Consider the following 24,667-nt stretch of genomic DNA (forward strand, 5'->3'; position numbering starts at 1 on the left):
GTCAGGAGTAATTTTATGAAATCTGTCCAAAAAAAAAAAAAAGGTGACATGAAGGTACCTTTTGGAAAAAAATCACAAAACTTAATGGGTTGTGGAGCTGTATCGCGTTTTCTTCATTCCAGCATTTTTTCTGCACATGCCTGAAGAACATACCTGTCAGGGCACATGGTATTTTATTAAGCAAAATTTGAACTTGACATCCGGTTCCTATCATTGCTAGTTCTGCTTACAGCTCTGGAGGTTTTAGACAAAAGCACTCCTGACACAACTGATTTGTCTGCACTGCTCATTTATTTTCTCACAGGACCCTGTGGTTAAACCACTTTGTTGTTCATACTTTTTACAGTGATGTAGAAATGCTTGCCCTAGGATCTGAGCCATAACCTCATGAGGTGGGAGAGGATTGTATAATAGCACCATGACAAACCAGCTCAGGACTGCAGGATGTTGGAGTGGTTCCCCACAGAAAAGTAAACCATTTGTTTTTAAATCATTACAACAGCCATTTGGTCTAGAAATTTCCATCCTTTTGGACATTTTATTTTCTGTGGAGGAGCAATAGGAGAGAAACTCAGTTCATGTATTTGCAGTTATTTTTAAAATTTCTAAGTAGAAGTTTGTCATTAGTAGTCCAGTCTTAAGCAGAAACTCTTTATTTCTGTGTTTTATATAAAAATAATTGTAAAATATTATAATAGTATATATTTTATTTGCAACACTTCTTGAGCTTTAAATTCTGGAAGATAATTCTTAGTGGTATCTATCAGGAAATAAGCTGCTTTTCTTCCATCTTTTGATTTTTGCCTAATTCCATTCCAATATACATGCATAAATTAGTTCCTGTAATGGAATCACAGTGGAATCACATTTTCTTGCCAAGACTTGCCACAAACACACACACACAGACACACACACACACACTTAAATGAACAGCAGCTGCAGTGGGAGGTCAGGTTGAATTAAAGGGGGGACATAGAAAATGTCCTTCTAGGTGAACTGATCCCATAGGCTTGTCATCATCAGGACACTGCAGAGATTGTTCTGGGTTTCAATGTTCAAAGGGACTGTAATGGAGCTAAGCAACTAAACCATGTTTGGCAAATAGATGAATTTGAGAACTTATCTCCTTCTTCTTCTGAAAAGTTGAGCTTTGAAACTCTCAAATGATCTGATGAAAAGTCCAAATAATAAGAATTGCAGCATGTTTTAGGTTGGAGTAGACCTCTGTGTATGGCCACCTGCTGAGAGCATCACTAATTAGAGCAGCTTGCTCAAGGCCTTGTTCAGCTGCATTTTCAGTTCATTCAAGGATGGAGATGCCACTGTCTCATGGCAGCCTGTTCTGACATTTGATACACCTCATTATGAAAAGGATTTTCCTGATGTCTAATCAGAATTTTCTGTGTTCCACTTTACATCTGTCATATCCTGTCCTATCCCCTCCAATGGCTTCATGTCCCCTATACCTCCTATCAAGTAATTTATAAAAGCTTCCTCTTTTTCAGGCTAAACCAGCCCAATTCCATCAGCCACTTCTCAATACCTGCTGCCAAGTATTAATAGTAGGTTCTATTTGAATTTAAGTGACAGAAGTACACGCCCTCTTCAATTTGACTTCAGGATTCTCTCTGAGGCACTCTGTGCTTTTTGCTGACCAGACCAAACCCAGAGGGAGGTGTGTGGCTTCCCTGAGGCCTGGGTAAGGGACAGCACCAAGAAAATTCCCAGCGTGGTGCAGCCACTGATTGTTACACTCTTACAGTTTTCTGAGTGGACAGCAACACAGTCCCAGCAAAAAGGATAAGGACAATGAGGAGGGGCCTCAGAGCCTTGGGAAAAAGGGCCAAGGGATCTGGAGCCACGTTGTGTTCTCTTCTGTACTGCCAGTTGCAGGGAATGATGGAGCAAGAAACAGGAAAGTCATGCAGATGCACACCTGGCTTCAAGACTGGTGTAAACAGCAGCATTTTGTGGTTTTTGATCATGGGTGAATTTATACAACACTGAGCTTGCTGGCAGCAAATGGGGCCCACCTGTATCAGAAGGGAAAAGGGATCCTAGTTCAGGACTCAGCAGGGCTCATTGAGAGGGCTTTAAACTAGATTGGAAGTGGGATGGGGACATAGCCAGGCTCAACGGAGATAGGGTGTGGGAAAGCAGCTGCTGGAAAGCAGCTCTGAGGAGAGGGCCCTGGGGGTCCTGATGGACCACAAGCTGCCCATGAGCCAGCAGTGTGTCCTGGAAGCCAGGAAGGCCAGTGGTGTCCTGGGATGCATTAGGAAGAGCACTGCCAGCAGCATGGGGGTGATCCTACTCCTCTAGTGAGGCCACACCTGGAATGTTGTGTCCAGTTCTGAGCTTCTCAGGACAAGAGGGACACAGAGCTCCTGGAGTGTGTCCAGTGGAGAGTGACAAACATAATGAAAGGATTGGAGCATCTCTTTTATGAGGGCAGGCTGAGGGAGCTGAGCCTGTTCAACCTCAAGAAGAGACAAACGAGAGGGAGCTGTAACAACATCTGTCAGTGTCTGCAGGAAGGGTGTCAGAGAATGGACCAAGCTCTTGGACCAAGCTCTGCCTGGTGGTGCTGAGCTGTAGGACAAGAGGCCACGAGCAGAAACTGATGCACAGAAGTTCCACCTGACCATGAGGAAGAACTTCTTTCCTGTGCAGGTGACCAAGCCCTGGAAGAGATTGTTCAGAGAGGGTGTGGAGTCTCCCTCACTGGGGATATTCTACAACCTTCTGGAGGCAGTCCTGTGCCATGTGCTCTGGTATGGCCCTGCTTGAGCAGGGAGGTGGGAGCAGATGACCCACTGTGGTCCCTTCCAGCCTGACCCAGTCTGGATTCTCTACAATGTTTATATTCTTCTCTATCCATACCAGCTAACATAGTTTGTTTGGGTTTCTTTTCTTTTTTTTTCTTTCTTTCTTTTTTTTTTCACATAATACATAGCTCTTCTCTATCTTCTCTCAGGAAGGTTAATGTTCTGTACTAGCATTCTGCAAAACATCTGGGTTTCAATAGCTTTTTTCACACACACATACACTGAAAGTCATGTAAGAATCTATTATTTATTAGCAAAACAATACATTTCCAAGGAAATGGGAAATGGTTTAAAAGAAGAAACTGTTGAAGAGACAACCTTAAATATAATAAAATAATAAATATCAAGAAAGCGCCTTTACAATAAACTGGTTGTTTAAGGATTAATGTAGCATGTTTCAAGTAGTAATTTATGAATGATGAGTCAGACTTAGAATTCAGAACTTGCTTGACAAAGCAGAGCAAACAATAAAAACATTTTGCATTATGAAATTGCTTATTGCTTAAGCTCAATTTACTATTAGCTTTTGTTAAATTAGTCCAAAATAAAATCACATCCAGATTCAAGACCCTGGACCTTCTCTCTCATGATCTGAATAAAGACAAGTAGAATCTATATTCTCTAGCTTTGTGATGCTCATTAAACTTAGAATTTTCACTGAGAAACCATGGAATTATGAAGGGATTGAGTAAACAGTTGGCATTTCTATCAGCTTTGAGCTTTCATTTAAGACATTTAATTTTAGTGCATATCTGATGATTTTATACGCCTACCTGTAGATAATTTGCTCTGTATCGTATCCAGTGTAGGTCAGGGTAGTCTTTTGATTTCCTTAGAATACAAAATTTCACAAAGCTCAAAGTAGGGATCTTTGTGCCTTCTGAGCTGGCAGGAGAAATGTCATTTCTGAGTTCCGTGGCCTCTCCATGTGTGAGTTCCCAATGACTCTGGCACCCAGATAATGCTAAGGGAGGCAGCACTTGGCTTTGCAAGACCCTCACCCATCCCTTTTGGTTGCCCACAGAGTGTCATTGCTGCCTGAATGGCCTTTGTGAGCCCTGCTGGGGAGCTGGGACACTCTTCCAGGTGTATTTCTTTCCTTATTTGTTTGTGTTTAGGAAGTTCATTTCAGGGTAGTCTGTTAAAAGGGCTTTATCTAACCAACATTCTCCTTTGCAGACACAGCCAGGTAATGTATTTTAATGTTATTTGCAATTGCTTAGCTAGAATGGTATTGTAAAATTCCATTTATTCTTACAGAATTTATTTTCTACAGTGTGTTTTTCAAAATCCTATCTCTTCTGGAACTAGAAATTTCCTAAGTTGAAGAAAACAAAAAAACTTGTTTCATACTTTGCTAATTCTTTACTTGACTGTGTCCAGGTTTTATTTTTATAAGCCTTCATTCTGATACTTTTTCTTTCCCAATATCTATTTATTGACTTCTTAATTTCCTCACAGGATGGCTTTTGTATAATTAACATTTTTCTGACCAGTCTCAGAATTTTTCTGTTCTTTGATACATCAGTTGAAAACTGATCTGCATATTTGTACTGGATGGACTTCTTAAGTAATAACCTATTTTCAGCTTGTTTACTTTTTGGTTTTTTAAAACTGACTGCTTTCTGAAGGCTTCATTGGCAGTTTTTTAATTGACTTAGGGACACCTAACTCATGTTTTCATTGAAACAAGCTGGTGTTTGAACCATAATCCCAAGCATCTCTAAGAAATTAATTTCTTGTATAGCACAAGTTTTAGTAGGTACAAGTCAAATGATCCACTTAATTGCACAAGTAATTTAGCCTTAAAAGGAATGGGTTGGAGTGTGTCTCCACAGTTTTTACCATAGAGAAATGGTAATAGCAGCTGATGTCCAGGCATTTGCACTTGTATAAATGCCCTGTTCCCTTTAGTCCCCATGATAACATTAGAAGGTAGACTGAGATTCTTTTTTCTTGCTTTTTTTAATAGACTCAGAACCGTATGAAGCTGATGGCTGACAACTATGAGGATGACCACCTCAAATCCTCATCCCATTCCAACCAAACCAACCACAAGCCCTCCCCTGACCAGGTAATGTCTCTCTCTTTTTTGTTTTTAAAGTAATTTTTACTGTGAGGGCTGATGATTCTGTGCCATAAATGGTTTTTCCTGACATGCTTGCGGTACCTTGGAACAAAAGCAGCATTCCAGAATGCAATTATAAACCAGAACTGAGTGTTGCTGTTGTGTTGGCTTTGTGCATAGCTCCTGAATGAACAGTTCCTGGTACCAAGCTGTTGTTAGGTGGGTGGAGAGGAGGAGGTACATGGAAAAGGAACAAAAACTTTACTCTCCTAAAATGCCAGACTCGAGTCCTGTATGACATATTCAGATTTTAGTAGCTCAGGTATACTGCTTGAGTGAGTGGAGTGTCCAGGACTGTCTCTTGTCTTCAGTAGCAGGAAATCATGCTCCAGGATCAGCTTTCTGATCTATGGATTGCATACGAGCAGTTCCCTTCATTCCCCATGAGGAAATCCCAGCCTCGGTGCCAAATGAGCACAGACTGCTCCCTCACAAACTCAATGGGCCATGAACTGAAGGAAAATCAATTTACCATCTCCAGAGCAGTGAGGAGCCTCCTGTGGCATTTACAAAGCACAGCCGTGTACTTGGTAACTATTAGAGAGATTAACCATCCCTTGGGTAGCACAGAAAATGCCAACATAATTGCACATCCCATGTTGTAATCTCATCCACTGCAGTTTAATTAAAATATTAGCCATCATTAATCACTGCCTCGATGGAGTGAAGGAATGCTTCTCTTGCCCTCTGACTCATGTAGAAATTAGTGAAATATGAAGGGAAGCGTATCTCTCTAGATCTTTAAGTGCCAGCTTAGTGATACACAGAAATAATGAGTAAGGTATAACAGGAAAATGGAAAAAGCCAATTCCTTATTCACCTTGCAAAAATAGATTTTGAAAAATGTCCTTTCATGTCTGCATCAGAAAACAAGAAAGAGTGTATACAATCAAACAAACAGAAAAACTCTGATTTTCAAGAGAACTTCCCTTTGCATCTTAATTTAATACCTTCCTCTACTGTATGTTGACTGGCTTGAGTTTTCTGCAGTCTTTTTGGAAGATGTTGGTGTTTCACTCTCCTTTTTCAAGAGAGTGAAATTGTTAATCCTGAAAATTAAATGGATTTCCTAATTTTAATTTGGTGCAAATGTTAGAATATCTGTTGTTTCTACACTGAAGTCTACAGAGAGCTGAAGCCATTTCCAGCATGTAACTTCAGTACATGCTTGCAAATAAAGGCAGAATAGCATTCACAGATGAAATTGAAAAGATAACATGTAAAAACGAAAAAAAAATTTAAACATTTACAGAAATTCTTGCAAAGACCCCACAGGAAAGGGCAATAGGGAAGAGAGGGGGTGGGAGGAGGCTCTGACTGCACATCCCCTTTGCAAAGGGGTATTTTGAAAGCTGCCAAAGCCTACAAGGGAGCAAAGAAAGCTGTACCTCAAGGCAACTCAGAATACTGCATTCAGAATTTAAACACTTTGTACTACTGTTTGTACTTGATGTGCTTTAAATACTAACCAACTCTTTGTTTCATTCCCATGCTGCTCTGGGGCTTCCCTCCCATTGCCACCCGTGCACCTCTAGGATGAGGAGGAGGGTATTTGGGCATAACCAGTCAGATGCTCTTAGCTCAGCCATTTTGTTCAGAACGGTGAGAACCAACCTCTCCTGCCAATAGAAAAGTTTCCGACAGTCACTCCACACCTCCCTCCTGTGCTTTGTGAAACCTGGCTGTGCTCCCTCCCCTTGCTCCCATGTCCCTGCATGATGAGGGTGTTTCTCATGTGTTTATCTGCAGTTTGTGATTTTCTTCTTCTAATCATCCTATTGTTTCACCATGTTGCGGGGAGAACTTTCCAGGGCATGTAATTGAGTTTCTGTGCAAGTACGAGAGAACAGGAAATGTCTTTCATATCATTTATCATTGACTTCATGGAGGAAATGTTTTCAGTTGGATTCTTTTTCAAAGCAGTTTGCGCCGTAGCCAAACCTATGTGTGCTTTTTCAATTCTGGTTTGTAAAGAATTTGCTTGAGGATAATGTTCCTCCTGAAGATAATGTTCCTTCTGAAAGTTTTAAGCATGTTGAGATCTGCTGCAGAGATTGCTGCCGTGCACGCTGACCTAACTAGTCACAGATACTTATCAACTCACAATACAGGATTCTCTAAATGGACTAGGAGTATGAATTGTCTATAAATGTGAAGGCAAAGAGGAATATCCCCTTAACCTTCCTCTCTGCTTTCCATGTTCCTCATTCTTTCAAAACAGTGGGGGAGAAATTAGGAGCCGTTTTTAATTTAAACTACGTTTTGTTTCTCTGTGTCCATGTCCACAACTTTTTCTTTTGTGCTGTCAAATTGTCCCCACAACAGCGCCCATTTCCAAAAGGGAAGACGGTACTGAGGACAGAGCCTCTCTCCTCATAACTATTCTTTAGCAAAAAAACCTCCTACTGGCCAGGAGTCAAGTACTGATTATTACTCTACAGTACGCAGGATTCATTTGTGCCTTGGAGTGTCAGTTTTGAAGCAGAATATATTTTTCTGGAGTACTTGAGGTATTTTAAATGACAGTGTTCTGACAGTATTTTAAAATCTGTATGGAACTTTTTCCTTCTCCCCTAATCTTTGTAAGTAAAAAATATTTCACATCAGTTTCTGTGCACTTTTTTCTAAGAATTCGATTTTTTCATATCAGTTATTTGAAAGAAAACTGAAAATTTCTGTGGAAATATTGGAGCATTGCATTTCTGAAAATTTTTGCTTTGTATTAGATTTGTAAAACATTAATGAGAGAATAAGTCACTCTCATCTCTTGCACCTGCTCAATTAACTACAGACATACAGTCTGAGTGTATAGATCAAATCCCTCTTTTCAAGCCAACCATCTGAAAAATTTAATCCAGCTGTAGCAGTGTCAAACTTGAATTTCATGCCTTGGGGTTTGAGCTGAGAAAATCTCTTTAGTGGACAAATTGATAAAGTGCTTCATTAATTTCCACTCACTGTTGATTTCACATTCTTTTTGAATCACCACTCTTGCAATGGTTGTGCGCTCGTGTATGTTGTTAAAAGTTTTAGAGCTGGTGCTTGTAAAGATCAGCTGAAGCACAGAAATTGAACAGGCGAGATCAGGTAAGTAAAAGATAAAAAGGAAGAGGACACTCACTATGAAGGTAGGAATAATTCTGATTTTCCTTCTGGAGCAAACATGGAGTTTGTGTACAAAACACTGAGAAAGATCTCTCTCTTTCCTCTCCCATTTGCTGATGCATTTAAGAATGCAACTGTGCTAAGAGTATGGTTTTTCATAGTTTTCTGAATTAATGCATGGTTGACATTAAAAACAGCTTATCTCTCCACTTTGAGGCATTTTCCTGAGGAAAGCTGTTATAGAGTATCCCAGTCAAAATAATGAGTCAGCCAGCAGCCTTGCCTTCCACACATCTCATCAGAGAAACGTGTCAGCCTTGACATTGTCGTGCATACATCAGCAGGGAAGGTATAAAGGTGATGGGTGCTTCCCAAGCCAGTTATTCCGAACAGAGTACATGTTTATACTGTGATATTCCATGTTCATTAAAAAAAAAAGCCCTTATTCTCTTTGTTAAAGCTAAGTTAGAGAGTCCTTAACCTCCATGTGTTAAATTAAATTTATGTATTACAGTGACAAAATGTAACTAATAGCATAGGACTTGGCAATGAGTTTGTTTTTTAAAGTTCCTTCAGGTCTGTGGATGCAATCACCTCCAGTCAATACTGAAGATCAAATGGAGACCAAAAAAGTGTGTAAAATAGTTAACTACTTTATTTTATTTTTATGGTTCAGGTCTTAAGGCTTTTCTCCTCCAGCATTCTGGAATTGACTGAATTTAATATTTAATTATGTCAAACCTGTACATTACAGCATTATCAGATAGAGCTCCCCTGAATGGATCACTGTTCATAAACATATGCACCCTCCCTGTAATTTCTGAGGATGGTAGTTTACATTTTAGTTTATAGTTCAATGTAAATACCATCTTTCATCCTGAAATAGTTTTTCTTTGCATTTTTCACTTGGCTCCTTTCCTTGCTGTCTGAATTTCTTATTACTCCTTTTATTCCCCAGATGGAGCTCTATCCTCTTCTACATCCAGGTCAACTCCATTGTGATTTCACACAGGGATGCTCTTTGGTCTTTCTCAAACAATGAACTGCTCTGGTCAATGGCTTGATTAGTTATCAGTCACTTTTATCAAGAATAATATGAATTTACACTCGAAGTGATCTAATACATGCCAAAGGATAGGTCTGTATGTGGGCATATCTTCTTGTAAATTTGTTTCAGGTGTGTGCCACGTGGGGCGAGCAGAAGCAAAGCTTCCATACAGAGATCTCCCAAACTACTCAATTCATCCAGTTGTCTTGTGAAGCACAACTGTGCTACCTAAAGTGGGAGAAAATGTGGGTGTGGTCCAGAAATCTGCTTCATCCACTCATTAATTGAAAATTATTATTATGCTTATTAGAGCAACAGTAGAACGGTCAAAGAGCTAGCATGGAATTGGAGTACATAAAAATGGGGATATTTCAAGATGATCAAAATATTGGCAATCCCTATTACCATAAAAATATTGTAAGACACAAAGGCTCTTTGTGACATTTTTCTTCAATACTTGAGTTTGACAGATTTTAACTCAGAAGCAGTAGGCATTGTGAGTTGAGTACTGAAGGCACTCACAAATTTAACACTTCAGATTTCAGAGGTGGTGTCATTACAGGGGTGAGTCATTACAGGAAAATACTTTGCTCATCTCAAGGCATAATGTGATCTTTGCCAGAGCAATCAAACTACGTGAAGTTTTCATTGGGATCACTACAACAGTAAAAGTGTCTATACTTCGGGAAGTTTGAGGAGAACATTGATTTTTTTTTTTTTTCCTACATTATTTGATGCTGATTTCTTTTAGTGCAGTATATAGTTTTTCATGGTGAGTTCCATGTTTAAATTACACAATCATTCATTCACTACATAAATGTGATCTTCTCTCCACAATACATATTTTGTACAGAACTGGTTGTCCTGCTGTCACACTTTTGAAGTTCTCAGTATTGTCACTCACTAAACTGTGACCTCATAAGCCTTTTGACTAGATTTATTTTCAGTCTGGTCTTTTTAATTGTTAGATCATGCAAAATGGTCAAAACCACCAGGCCTTCACACCTGACTCGTATTACATTGTAATTTACTGGACACAGTACTAGACCACAATTCAGAAGATAAATTCTTTCCTGGCATCATCTCCAACCACTTACTTGTTCTCTTTCTCTCTGTCTCAGATTCTCTAATTGTAAATGAATTTTTGTAAAAGTGCAAGTGATGCTTGGAAAAAATGCTGTATAAGTGATAGGTATTATTACTATGTGATATTTGGAAATTGTCTTGTTAAAGTGATATGATGGTGATTGTAATACCTCATTTTGAAATTGTTCCCAAAATTGTGTTAGATTTATATTTGACTCTATTATTACTTCTTACTTTTTTCCCAAGATCATATTCCTTCCCAAGAAAAGGGAAAATAACCCATATTTTCAAGGAGCTGCCATTCCAGCAGCTCCTTGAAATTTGGACCACTGTCTCTTGTTCTTTACTGTCATCTCTTGTCTTCTGAAGAGTCATTTCTTCCCCTCTCTAAAAATCTACAAACTAATTGTTTAGTATAATAATGATATTATTACAATTATTCATCCAGGCCTGTAAAAGCATTGTGAAAGTGTCTTGTGCTTGCCTTGGAGACATACCCTGTGCAAAATTTGAAGGCAGCTACATGAGATAATCTTACATTACTTAAACATGTCCTGACAGAGAGAAAGAGGCTGTATTTGTTTTGCCATATTGGTGACAATCATGGTCCTTCACTCCCCCTGTTTGGATGGGCAACCTTTTAGTAAGAACCCTAATGTGATGCACTCAAATAAGATGATGTAACTAATTTATCCTTAGGAGGGTTAGAGAATAATGCTTTCCTTGTGACAAAGTCAGCTTCTGCTCCTGGTCTTTTTTTTTTTTTTTTTTTAGCCTATTATTTTGCTGGCTAATAACTAATTTCTGTTAGAAGAATGTATTCTCTGTCCAAGAATGTTATATCTATGAGTACAGAAGAACTGATCTTGATACATTGTTCATCTTCTTTCTGATCCCAGAATGATAAAACTAAGATTTCCAAATGGAATTTTGTGATCTGCAGCTCTGGGATGAATTAAACACTCACAACAGAGGTGCAACTGGACTGTATCACTGTCTTCCTATTATTCTTACAGATCAAAGAAGAAGACAAGTAGATACTTACAGTCTAAAACATTCAAAACAGATGGCTGGTTTCTTTTTGTAGAGATTTGTGCTTTTCAGCAAAACAATTGCAAAAAAGCCATAATTCATTTCTGCCAGATGAGATTATGCCAGGTCTGTGTCTTATTTTCTGTTTTGATTTGCAGCTGAACATAATCTTCTTCTAGTGGCTTGGTCTTTGTAGCAAGTAGGAATTCTGCACTCAAACATTATTGTTTCTGGCCACTTCCAGGAGAGTTGTTCTAGCAGTTTGTGTGATAGTCTCTACTATCTCCCAGTTATTCTGAGCTCTGGCACTCCTAGACAGGACTCTCAGAGACAGAGGACGAGCAGCTGCAGCCAAGCCCTTTTAGCTGTCAGTTAGGAGGAAAGAAACTGAGGGAGAGGGGAGATGAACAATGTAAGAAAAAGAATCAAGCCCAAACGTGCTTTCCAGTGTATTAACTATGAAAATAAGCTCCAAAGATTGATAACTAGAATAAAAACTGTAAAGGCATGTTGCCATTCTAGACACTGCATTTTCCTGGCTGGTAAAGTTCATAATGACTGATGGACATGTCAGGACTTACAGTTCCTTCTCACAGTAAGCTCACTATGGGCTCTCCAACTACATCTGATTGTTAAAGTAACTTTTAGATAAGAACTACTATATATACATGTAATAGGTGCATTTATTAATGGGATTTTGTGTTTGAATGTAGACCAAGAAATTCCAAAAAGACTTCCTAAAGACAGATAAACCTTCACAAGTATTTGCTTTGAAAGTGTCTTTCAGCAGGTGTCTTTCAGAGAGCTGCAACAGCAGAATGAACACCCAGAGTCAGAGAAGGGCAAGGCCAAGATTCCTGTCACCTGCAGACAGGGAGGTTATAGTTCATCAGAGCAGGAAAAGCACTGATTGTGTTCTCTGGTAGACTACTTAGGAAATGCCTTCTGGTTTGCATTAGCAGCGGAACAGACAGCGGGGAGACAGCAGAGCACAGCCCTGAATCATCAGCATTGCCATGGCCACACTCTCCCAGTGCCTTGCTGCCATGCTCTGCTTTCAGAGGCATGTGAGACACTGTTTCCCTTTATCCCTTGTGATGGGCAGAAGCAATAGACAAAATACAGCACAGCAAGAGGTGTGTGTACCTTCTGGTTTACTCTTGCATAGACAGCAAGTGCTAGAAGGCTTGAAAGCATTAAAAGTAGAAGCAGGCTGTTCTTATTTATTCTCGAGCTGCTATATTGTTATAGAGAAGGAATCAGCATAAAGTCTGACTGATTCTGTGAAATCAAAACTTGCCTACTTACACCTATGAAAGTTTGATCAGGAGAATGCTGTTTAAATCCACAGTGTCATGTGCAAGATGCCAACAGTTGTTAAACTATTTTTGCTTCCTCTGGGATTACTTTTTTTTTTTTTTTTCCTTGATGATAATTGTCATTATCATCAGTCTGACTACCCAGTTTCACAGCTTTCTGTAATTTAATTTATTTTTCAAAAACTTAACCTGGTAGCTAACACAATTTACAGGGTGCTCAAATGAAGGATATTTTAATAATAAAGAGGGTTGAGGTGTGCACAGTGCAATGAGTTTATTTAGGGGTAAGAGATTGAGTGAATGCCCTTGCTTTTGAAGTGAAGGGAGTGAGGAAACAGGTAAAATTCAAACTGTGTGCAAACACTCCCTTCAGCTCTGCTGAGGTATCTCATTCCTGAATGATCATTTTCCCCTTGGTCCAGTTACAGGCCCCTCACATCAGTATTTCAGTTCTGATCTCCAGCAGTCCCTGCTGTTCCTCATGTGGTTCCCTGCCAATGTTTTACCACAGCCCACATAAGTGAAAGTCGCTAGTGTCATGGAAAGCACTTCTGGATTTATGTATAAAAATATTTTAGAATTACTTGCTCTTTTTGAGTGCTTTAGGAACCCTACCAACCCACTGCAATTTTCTGCCTCACCTACGTGATGGGGAAAGGATTTTATTTAAACAGAGGGAGCTAATGACAAAACTCCTTTCCCTGGTTTGTTTTTTCTATTATTTTTTTCTGGTCTGGATTTTTCCCAAGGTGAAGAGGGTGAACTCTGGAAATAATTAATCCATGGGATTTGTTCATGGTGTATAAAAATTTCAAAAATCATTTGCTATATAAAAATGATTTCCTAATTGATTCTGTCAGAAAGGAACTGAGTGAGACAGCTCTGTCAAAATAGCCAGAATCTCTTTTAGCTCCTCACGTATATTGTTCTGGTTTATATGGAGAAAATTATGAAGGTTAGAGTCAAATCTTTTTTTTTTTTTATCTAAAGAATACTGAGCCTGTCCTTGAGTTTTTGTGTGGGGGTCTTCTGAAGAAACCAAATATCTCCGTGTATCAGTGAACTGAGCTGAACTGAACTGAGGTCAAGATGTGTCTTTTTGAGAACTTTCTTCTGTTTCCATTTAAAATAATGAAGGGAAGACATCAGTGATGAATTGCTCTGAATTTGGGAAAGCTGAGCACATTCTGAGCCAAATTCATGCCTCATAAAACTCCACTGCATTCAGTGGTTACAATATTATTGTTGAACCCTTGTGTTTGTTGCCAAACAAACACAAATGGTCTGAGCAAGAAGGCATAATTCAACTTGGCATGCAAATACTTCCAGACTGTATCACTCACTATCTTAGTTTATTTTCATATCTCCTAGTGTAAGATATTTAGCTATTGAGGCAAAATACCCTGTCTGGCAATATCTATAATAAAACCCAGATACAGGGAGGTATACAAAGATTTGTCGGGTCCTTTTGAAATAATTGCTTTTTAACAAACATATGTGCTTACACAATCTTTGGCCCCATCTTCTCCTGTGCAGTGGTAGTTTGGGAAGTAGGTTTTGTTGGGTAGCACAGTTGCAACTGTATGTAACAAAGTTTACATGGAAAATAATTTTACGTGTGGAAAATAATTTTCCACACTCACATGACAGATGTGGTTGATAGGAGATAAAGCACTATCTGCACTGTGTTTCCAAACATATTTGTGATGTCCAAATTGAGGTTTTGAGGAGGTGTTCGGTGGTGCTTTGGGTTTCTGCCTGGATTTTTTTCAGAGTTCCTTCTTTATTTGTTTTGTGCAGGATTTACAATGAACACTCACGGTGCGTAGACCAGGCTGGCAAGCTAGATCATTTCTCAAATGACTTAATTCCTTGGAAGATTTCAGATTTACTCCACCTACCCTTCTTTGTAGCACTTTTAATACAAAAACACTGTCATTTTTACCTCATGTTGTTTACTTTGACCCCTGAGATTAGTTGTCAGTTCTATTTAATTTTCTTCTGGATGTAGCTGTACTTCCAGGGAGTTGTTGGTTTTTTGTTTTTTTTTTTTCTCTCAGATATTTAGAGATTTAGGGGTAGGTTAAGAAAAAATACTGAATTATTTGATTGCAAAATGAAGACCACATACCAGCATCACTCTGCCCTTTACGGGTCTGTAGCGGATTTATACACACAGACTGTGTGCAAACAAGGCAGGCAGGCTGACAGTGGGGAATGACAGCAGTCCTGCCAGTGCCAAATGTATATATGGCATTTTATATTGCCCTTGCTGTATCAAAAAATTATATTTCCTCCCTTTTTTTTTAAAGATAACTGCTGTTGATCCATGATCAACCTCCACATTGATGTGTTGCTCTGACGAGTAAGCCAAGTTGTGTAAGGAAATAACTTCTACAAGGTCGACTGATGCAGTTGCAAAAACAGGCAGGCTTTTAAGGGTGTCTGTGAGACTTTCTTTCAAAATGGCAGCTGCAGGTTTTTAAAGTAGAAATTTAGAAGGTATTCTCTGAAATTAGTAAAGTTAAGTACTTGGTTCTGAAAAAGAAAAGTGGTTGCTTCCTTCAGAGACAAAAATGGATTGTTAGGAGGGAGAAAGGTGACCAAGTTATTAACCCTTCTGCCTGGGGAAAGCATAATTTAAAGCTGATGATTGTGGTGAACTGCACATTGATTAAACTCACTCTTTATTCTGCAGATGTCTGTGGACATTGCTGGTTTTCTTTTCCAAATAACCGCCTATGTATTTCTCGCATATTTCCAGTAGACACTGCTGGTTATATATAGATACTTAAAAGCAGAGACTTAGCATATAAAACTTGAAATTCAGCTACCCATATTTCACTTGACCATTGTCCAGCAACAGTAGGACTACCATTGGAGAAGCAGTTTCATTTCAATCTAAAGCTTTTTTGCCCCAATGACTTGTACAACTACGGTTAGATTCACATTTATCATAGTCAAAGATTTTTTTTAAATGTATGAAATCTCAAAAAACCTGAAGATTTTGCTTTCAAGTTGAATTCGGAATATGTTCACACATATCTTTATTAGCTGGTTGAGTTGGTTTGGTTGTCAGGCATTTCACATTTCTGCCTCAGAGCTGTAGTGATTGCCTTTTTTAGTGAAATGTTGTCAAACTTAGCTGGCCATTAGCAATATTCTGAAGTTGAAAGTACATTAAGCAGACTTCATTCCATGCATTGATGAGGATGGCCAAAACCTATCAGGGCAATTAATGAATGAGGGCTGCTTCAAAGGATATCCCTGGGTTTGGTCTGTTTACCCACTGTTTTCCTAGAAAGCTCTGCAGCTCTGAGCTGATGATGAGAACACAATGTGGGTTATGAACCCAGCACTTCCATGCTTTTCCACTTAGCAAATGCTCTTACACCCTCTTGAGATAAGGCAGGGGCAGCTGTGCTGTGTGGGAAGTGCAGTGCCTCTTGCTCAGTGACCATTCAGATGAGATAGGACAGGAAGGCAGATATGAGGGCACTTCTCCTGACTGCCAGCCTTTCATGGATCCCAAGTGAGGGGAATGATTGCTCTGTGAACAGCTTTAGGAGGGCTGCTGGTTAAGAACTTTCACACGCCTCATTTGGCCTCTCTCCAGCTCGAGGTAAAAGGGGGAAGGGTGCAGCAGGAATGTGCTTCGAAAGGGGATTTTTCCCTGAGCAGTCAAATTCAGCTGTTGTATGAAAATTTTCCATTCTTACTTGCTAGATTGCTCTGCTTTCTCTTCATCAAGGAGGGTTTCTGTTCACAAAGAATACCCGGGAAAGTTATCTAGACAGATTATTTTCAGATTGGAATCTGCAGAGAATACAAGGCAGCTGCTACATTGATTGGACTAATTATTAGACATTGACTATTGCATTTTTTTAAAACAGTATTTTCTTAAGATGTGATAATCCATTATTTTACCCTCTATGGGCAAACCAATAGTAAGAAAGATAGAAAAAAACATCTGTTAAATTAGAAACATCACTGGTTTTCACCTGCACTGGCAATACACTTTCAGATCATAATCTTGGTAATAGATGTTATATGAAATCAGGGTACATAGTGCAAATTCAGTAAATAACCAAAGCTGATGGATATACTTGACTAAAGACAGTTTTGCTTGGTGATGGAAGTGAAATGTAACTGTGTTGATTCTATTATAATATCCCTTGCTATTGCCCTGTATACAGGACAGCAGAGTATTCTGTTGTGCTGCAGTTTGCAATCACAGAATCACGGACTGGTCAGGCTGGAAGCGACCACAGTGGGTCATCAGGTCCAGCGCCCCTGCTCGAGCAGGGCCATCCCAGAGCATGAAACACAGGATTGTATCCAGACAGTGCCAGAATATCCCCAGTGAGGGAGACTCCACACCCTCTCTGGACAATCTGTTCCAGTGCTTGGTCACTGGCACAGTAAAGTTCTTTCTCATGTTCAGGTGGAACTTCTGCACATCAGTTTCTGCCCATGGCCTCTTGTTGTATTGTCTGGTACCACCAAAAACCTGGCTCCATCCTCTGACACCCTCCCTTCAGATACTCAGACATTGATAAGGTCCCCTTCTCAAGGCTGAACAGGCCCAGCTCCCTCAGCCTGTCCTCATAAGAGAGACACTCCAGTCCCCTCACCATTTTTGTTGCTCTTCACTGGCTCCTCTTCAGGAGCTCCATGTCCCTTCTGTCCTGAAGAGCCCTGAAGAACTGGACACAGCACTCCAGATGTGGCCTCACTAGGGCAGAGCAGAGGGGCAGGATCACTTCCCTTGACTTGCTGTAAATGCTCTTCCTAATACAGCCCAGGCTACTCTTGGCCACAGACACACTGCCAGCTCATGGACAGCTTGTTCCCAGCAGGTTAGCCCCAGCCTGTGATGGTACATGGGATTATTCCTCCCTGCACTTGTCTTTGCAGAATTGCTGACACTTCTTCCCTGCCCTTCTCTCCAGCCTATTGAGGTCCTTCTGAAGGGACACAGCTCTCTGGGGTATTGGCCACTCCTGCCAGCTTTGTGTCATCAGTGAACTTGCTGAGGACACATCTGCCCCTTCATCCAAGTCATTGGTGAATAAGTTAATACTGGCCCCAGTACTGACCCTTGGAGAATACCACTAGTGACAAGCCTCCAGCTAGACCCAGTGACACTAATTAGAACCCCCTGGGATCTGCCCTTCAGCCATTTGTCCATCCACCTCCTTGTCCATTCATCCCATCCTGATACAATGAGGCATTATTTTCAGATGTGTGTTTATATATGCAAACAGAGGGTGCCCCAGGGCTGCACAGGTTTTTACTGAAGCACATGAGCTCAGGCTCTCTTGTGCAGGTTTCTTGCCTGCCTGCTCTCCTGTGGCTGCCTGGGGGTGTGACTGCACCCTGATGTGCTGGTGTGGGCTGCTGAGCTTGGCAGCACACAGAGCCTGACATTAGTTAGCTGCTTAGCCATGCTTCTTAGATCCTCACACTCTACAGAAACTAATCCATGTAAAACAGTGTTAGAAACAAAATAAGTGAGCCCTGACAGCCTTAGTAAAAGGGGTCAAAGCCAGAGTCTTTGTTGAAAGTAATGCCAGCACCCTGTTTTGTTGACTCAGAGATTATCTCAGTCCTTATTCGTTAGCAGGGTCAGAGGTGTCCTATTGAAAAGATATCCCCAGCCCACTAACAAAGAGCAGGTGCAGCCTCTGCCTGGGAACATGAATAGAAGTTGCTCAGACTTTGGCAAGGCTTCCCAGCTCTCCCTGCCCAGCACCTCATTTTATGGAAAGGAGGCCCTAAGCCCAGTTCTTCCCTAATTTTTCATCTAAGCTGCAAACCTTAGAGATTTCCAATAGCGCAGTTTTGAATATGTGCCCACAAACATCTAGAAAAAATGAAGCAGTATTCTTGTGGAAGGTCACAGCAAAGGATGCTTGGTAGGCATTTATGCACTTGAGCTCTATATTTTTGTAAAAAAATGAGAAATTATTCTTCAGATACTTTTTATGGGAACTGGATAACTCTAGTTTGGATTGCATTGAGGAACAATGTTTCGATTCAGAGTGGGTAAAGTATAATGAAATAAAATAGTACTTTAATAAAGTCCTTTGATTTCGGTTTTTTAGTTTGTTATATAGATATATATATATATAGATACAGATATTATAAATATAGATAGTTTTTTAGTTTGTCTGGCCTGTTTAATAAAAGTCGTTGCCTTTTCAAAACTATAGAAGACTATAACTTAACTATGTAAAACATAAAAATTAAATTTTAACTTTGTGATGAAGGTATGTCTCTATGCAATTTCTACAGTAGAGAGGCAATCATCTTAGAATTGTTGAGTTTTGGTGTAATTTGAAATATTCTCTTTAGAACATATTCATTGCATACTTAATTTACAATGAAATGTTTGTTGGCAAAACGAGCTAAAAATCTATATTGACGTTGCTTTTGGACAAGTTGTGGACAGACACCTTTTATCAGATTTTTTTTTTTTTTAAGTAACTAAACCAAAGTACTGTTGGATAATCAGTAGAGTTAATGCATTCAGTTTAATGTTGTTTCATTTTCCACCCATATCATCATTATTTCCCAGTCTAATCACATAGCTGTCATCATTGCACCCTTTCCCATTGTCCTTGGTTTCTTTCTAGATGTTCGATGCATTATGGACCAGGAGTACAAGGGAAAGAGTTTTCATATTTCTTTCACTGTGAAGTTGGACAAGATTGTAACTTAGAGGCTGATCTTTGCCTTCATCACTGCTTGGGTCTCAGGCTGTTCTCAGAGTCTGTGCTCTCTTATTTCAGATAATTCAGCCCCTCTTAGAACTTGACCAGAACCGCAGCAAGTTGAAGTTGTACATCGGCCATCTGACAGCCCTGTGCCACGACCGTGACCCCCTGATCTTGCGTGGGCTCACCCCACCTGCCTCCTACCACCTGGATGATGACCAGGCAGCTTGGGAGAAGGAGCTGCACAAGATGACCCAGGAGCAGGTGAGTTTGTGGGCTCCACCTCTGAACAAGGACCTGAACTTACTCATTTAGGCTTTAGTGATGTGCCACACCAAAACGTGGTGAAACCATGTTGTTAGTGGTGAAAGCTGAAGATGAACTCTTCAGCTGATAAAAGGAGTCAATAATTTTTTTAAGCATTGCCATTTAGTATTTATTATGGAATTTCATCTGCTCTTTTATCCATACTTGGGGCCATGCATTTCCACACTCATGAGAAATCAAATTGCAAGATACCACTTCTGCCATGTTTTAACTGTTAACAAATTTTAACTGCTCTCTATAATTCAATATAGTCATCAAGATGTAAATCTTACTTTAATTATATAAACCATTTATATTTTAATTGACATTTTTATGAGTCTATTTATATAAATGAATGCAGTGTTCTTACCTGCTGTTACAGAACATTCTGCCAGTAATTTCTACTGCTTATCCACATTACCTTCATACCTAAATCAAGATTGGACTCAGTGTGCTGGATGTGATATACCCATGCTTATATACACACACACAGTTAACTTCAGAAACCCAACTGTATATTTCCAGGAGTTATGGAATACAGAACTGAATAAATAAGAGTTTGTCAGATCAAGTCTCCACAAGAGGCTGTCAATCTAGTTATAAATCATTTACTGAAATAATCTTCCTTTCTCCCAGCTCTTGTAATGTCTTGCCTTCCTTAATGCCTTCATTGGCTTTTTTTCCCCTCTTGTTTCTGGACTATAATTCACCATTCCCTACAACGTTTTTTCTAGCTTATTCCTATTTCTCTTTTCAATTTTCTTTATTCTTCTAGTCCTATATTACTGAATGTGTTTGTTGTTTTTTTTTTAAGTTATACTACAAGGAACTTGTACCAGAACTAAATTGACTAGTTTTGTCTTTTTAACCCTGACTTTGGATTATAATGCCAAACTCTTTATACCAACTCTGCCAAACTTTATACCAAACTCTATCCAGTGTGCATGCAAGCTAATGTAAGGCCTACACAGTTAAAACGGGATTTGTGGTGAGCATATGTTGAGCCTATCTTGAACATTCAACTCTGGTTTTCTTCCTTTGTGATTTTAAAACTAATTTCCTGGAACTTCTGACTCAAGACTGAATTTTGATTCAAAAATTGGAGAGAGCAGTGAAATTGCAGGAAACCATCAGGAGCATGTCTGAAAATCCAAAAGCAGCAGCCCTCTGGAAATAAATACGCCTGTAACAGGGCTGAGATGGTACATGACAGTCATGCTCTCTTTCTGTACCTGTCTTCATACTTTCACTGATTCAGCACGTGCTGTGTGCCTCCCTCAGTATCTCATTTAGCTCTTATAGGTGTGACACATTCCTTTTCCTTTCAGAGCCTCCTGGCTTCTGTAGTCACTGATACAGGATTAAAATTTCTTCAGTTTTATGCATGCCATCCTCCTCTCTTAAAGCCTTACAGCTCCTATGGTATAAATCAAAGCATGAGGCATATTATTTTGAACCACCTTGTCTGGCAGATTGGGATGAAGCAGTGGGTGACAAAACCTGTAGCATGTTTGGGAGGCACCTCTGAAAATGAGAGTGGATATGGGCAAATTTTGCCCATCACTGAAATAAATTGCCTCATTAATTATTGCTATGGTGGTCTTCATATATAATCAGGATCTGTGGGGACAGGTGGTATTTACTATTTGATCAAGAGATGTGGGTAAAGAAAATACAAAAAGCTTTCTTTGTCAAGTTCTTCTGAAGAGTAGGCCCAAAAAGTATTATTTCCCATTAAAACTTTGCTAGTCCATTAGTAACATCTATGGGTTACACAGTAAAGAAAACAATGTGAGAAATTGTGAGAAAAGGGAATTACCTAAGTTGTTCTGGAAAGAGAAAATAATTATTTTTCTATCCTCTCACATTATTGTCTTAATTCTATACTGCTGTCACCACAGTTGTTTAAAGTTACTTCTCCATTCACGATTCTCAAGCATAAATAATGTCAACTAAAATAAAATGTAGCTGTCTCTTCTGCTTTCCCATACTCACTCAGATGGTATTTAAGAAGCTTCATTTGCAAAACACAAACTAATGGTATACTTCAATTTACAAAGCAGACTTTTAATTTAAGCCATGGAGCTTTTCTGTTTCTAGCTGCAGAATTTCTTTTGTGCTTAAAGTATTCCCATGGGGGGTGGGAATCAGTTCTCCAGATTTGCAGAAGCACATCGCAGAATACCCATTTTGCATCTTTGGAATTTTAATGAGTTTTGTAAATTACCTCAAATCCAGTGCATTAAATTTACTCCTGTCTCTTCTAATATGATCTTCTGTAGATGATGCTTTACAAGCCTCAGTGGGAAAAAATTAATCCCCTTGGATGTTAAGAAGTGCTAACATGATTAGGGAGGATACATTTAACCAACACCAATAATATTTAAGCATGATGCCAATGTATCCACTTCTCACCAATGAGATTGCCTAGTTTGGTTTGGTTGCTTTGGGTTTTTTTTATAAATAGTTAAGAATCCATTTTCCTACTACCGGTTTTGGAGCTGTTCTTTTCCTCTGCAGCAACTTTTATTGACAAAGGTTGGTTTGCTATGTTTCATCATAGCCAAGATACTTGGTAGATCTTTCATCCCTGCTGGGGAGGTTCAGGTACAAACAGCAGAAATTTTCTGTGGCTTCTTTTGGTAGATACAACTGGTATATGAAGTAGATTTCACCTTCTCACTCTTCCAGTGCACCAAAGGTGACCCACAGTAACTAATGTACAAATAGTTCTTGGAAGAGTATCTGCCAGCATCAACACTATGTATCTAAGGGGAATTTGTTGCCACATAAATAATTTTGTAGTCTCAAACTTTGACTGATAATTGGTGCCTCTTATCCATAATAGTGTCTTGACACTACCATTAAGTTCAGTGATAGTCCTTAGTGACTTCAGCTGACTGCAGAATATGCTGAATTGGAAAGGACCCACAAGGATCATCGAGTCCAATTCTCTGTACAAGCCATTCCCAAAAATCACAGCAGGTGCCTGAGAGCATTATCCAAACACTTCTTGAACTCCATCAGGCTTGGGGCTGTGACCACATCCCTGGGGAAGATTGATTGTAATCAAGCTGTGCGGCCAAGATACTTTATCATTCTTTGTTGGCATTTTATCAAAGACATTGTGTAGGCTGACTTATTGTAGTAAAATTTTGGTCCATTTGTAATGAAGAACTGAAGCCAGTACTTATGAGTATATGGTGTCTCAAAACATATTCTAAAATAATATATTAGATTAAGTTGTGCACAGTAAAGGATCTATAGAGCTCAGAACCATGTCATTAAATTATTCCTGTGGTGGAAAATGTCCCTTTAAGTCAGTTCTAACCCAGTCCCCAAATAAGCTACCCAGTACTGTTTCTGGAACTGTCATCCTTCAACCAGTTCATGTCCTGTTTGACTTTTCTTATTAAAAAATAGAAGTTACCAGAAGGAAAGAGTAATGTTCCAAGTCTTGACACTCAGAAATAAAAATTCCTTTCATTCATTATAAATAATTGCATTATCCTAGCAATTTCTATTAAATACCATATTTTCTTTCACTTTGTCCTAGAGGTATCATTATGTTAATATCTTTGAGCTCTGTCAAACGACTGCTTTGGTTCACATTTCAGATAGTTGCCTGTAAGTGTGGGATTTTAGTCCTTTATGAAAGGAAATGGCATTAAGAACATAATTATATGGTCCACACTTTTATTTATAGTTTGGGTTTTGTTTTGCTTTTATCTGTAGAAAAAATAAGAATGGAATAGAAACTGGAATTTGCTGAAAAGCCTCACTTTAGTGTGTCAGAGGTGGTGCACTGCACTGGGGTTAAGAGTCAGCAGTGTGAGAAAGTAAAATGAGCCAAAAAACCAGAGCAACCAGATATTAGAAGTAGGCAGCAGTATTAGATTTGTTAATAGCTTAAGGACTATCAGCAGTGTGTCTTAGCACCTCAAATCCATCTGTAAATATGCAGAACCTTGTATTACAGAGAATTTCTTATTTTCAATAGGTCCTGTACTAATATTTGAAAAAATATTTCTTCCAACAGAAGAGCTATACAATTAAAATAATTTTATTAACCCTAGGAGTAGGAGGCATTTTCCCCCCTGGCTCCCTGCCATCAAAGGCTCTTTCTAGCCATCTAGCCATGCCCTGCATGTCCTGGCTCCCTCAGGCTGCTGGGGGTCCTGCCAGTTTCTGCTGGCCCTTAAGCACCAGTTTGTTTTCTGCACACTCAACCCCTCCCTCCTCCTCCAGAGATGTTTCTGGCATCATTTGCATTGTGACCTGGGCTTCAGCAGCAGTCTTGGAGACCTGGGCAGGTACATTTCCATCAGAGGCTCTCAGAAGTCCCCTGCTGTGGGAGCTTGTCTCACCCCACTGCCAAGTGTTGCACCCGTGGCTGCTTTGCTGGGAGTTACAGAGAAAGGCACTTCTGAAAATTCTTTATGATCATCATAGAGTCTTTGTTGTGCAGGAAGGTTGTCTTCCCTTTCCCTGTGGAAGCTTCAGCCAAAGCACAGACCTTCTAGGGATTCCTGCTTGCTACTCCTCTCCCAAGAAATCAGGAATGCCTTTTCTGCTCAGCTGCCCAAAGCAGAGGAAGGAAAAAGGTGATAATGTCACTTCACTGTAGCAGTCACAATGTGCTGTGTCAGCTAAATAGTCATGGCTTGGTTCCAAGGAGTAACATTTACCTTGCACTTAATTCACTTTTTGGCCTCCACAGAGCAATGGGAAGCTTTTTGTACAAAAGGACACCAAACTTCATACCTGTAGCTGTCAAATTTAATTTTAAAACTGCATCTTTGATTGTTAAATTCTGTAAATATTCAACACATATTTTGATTTGTTATACCATCAGTATTGCAAGTAGGATAAACTGTACTCTAAAGTACAAATAGTCATTTATAAACATCCTATGTACTTCTTTGTTCAGATTCTGCTTGTGTTCTTCTGTGTCATCTAAGAGGAATTACTCAACTTACTCAGTTTCTGTAAAGAAATTACTCTGCTATGATTTGCATTTAGTCATTCTAAATTACTGTGTTACTTCAGAGTTTACCCTTGTCTTCCTTCTCTGACTGCTCTTCTATTAGCTTGGT

General features: G+C 39.5%; 1 protein-coding gene across 18 annotated transcripts in view; it reads left to right on the forward strand.

The window, feature by feature from the left end:
* Positions 1–24,667, forward strand: part of ERC1 (ELKS/RAB6-interacting/CAST family member 1) — a 275,891-nt gene that overhangs the window by 240,199 nt on the left and 11,025 nt on the right. For 12 of the 18 annotated variants that reach the window (XM_077783291.2, XM_085569041.1, XM_085569033.1 and 9 more), the window contains 2 exons: positions 4,801–4,902; positions 19,341–19,529. In XM_077783291.2, coding sequence (XP_077639417.1) covers positions 4,801–4,902; positions 19,341–19,529 — 291 coding nt within the window. Of the gene's footprint in view, positions 1–4,800; positions 4,903–6,491; positions 6,559–19,340; positions 19,530–24,667 lie in introns of all 18 variants that reach the window. The other 6 variants (XR_014951966.1, XR_014951968.1, XR_014951967.1 and 3 more) reach the window with 1 other exon arrangement.

Source organism: Lonchura striata, chromosome 1A, assembly GCF_050655825.1.
Source record: "Lonchura striata isolate lonStrDom1 chromosome 1A, ASM5065582v1, whole genome shotgun sequence".
Taxonomy (NCBI): Eukaryota; Metazoa; Chordata; class Aves; order Passeriformes; family Estrildidae; genus Lonchura; species Lonchura striata.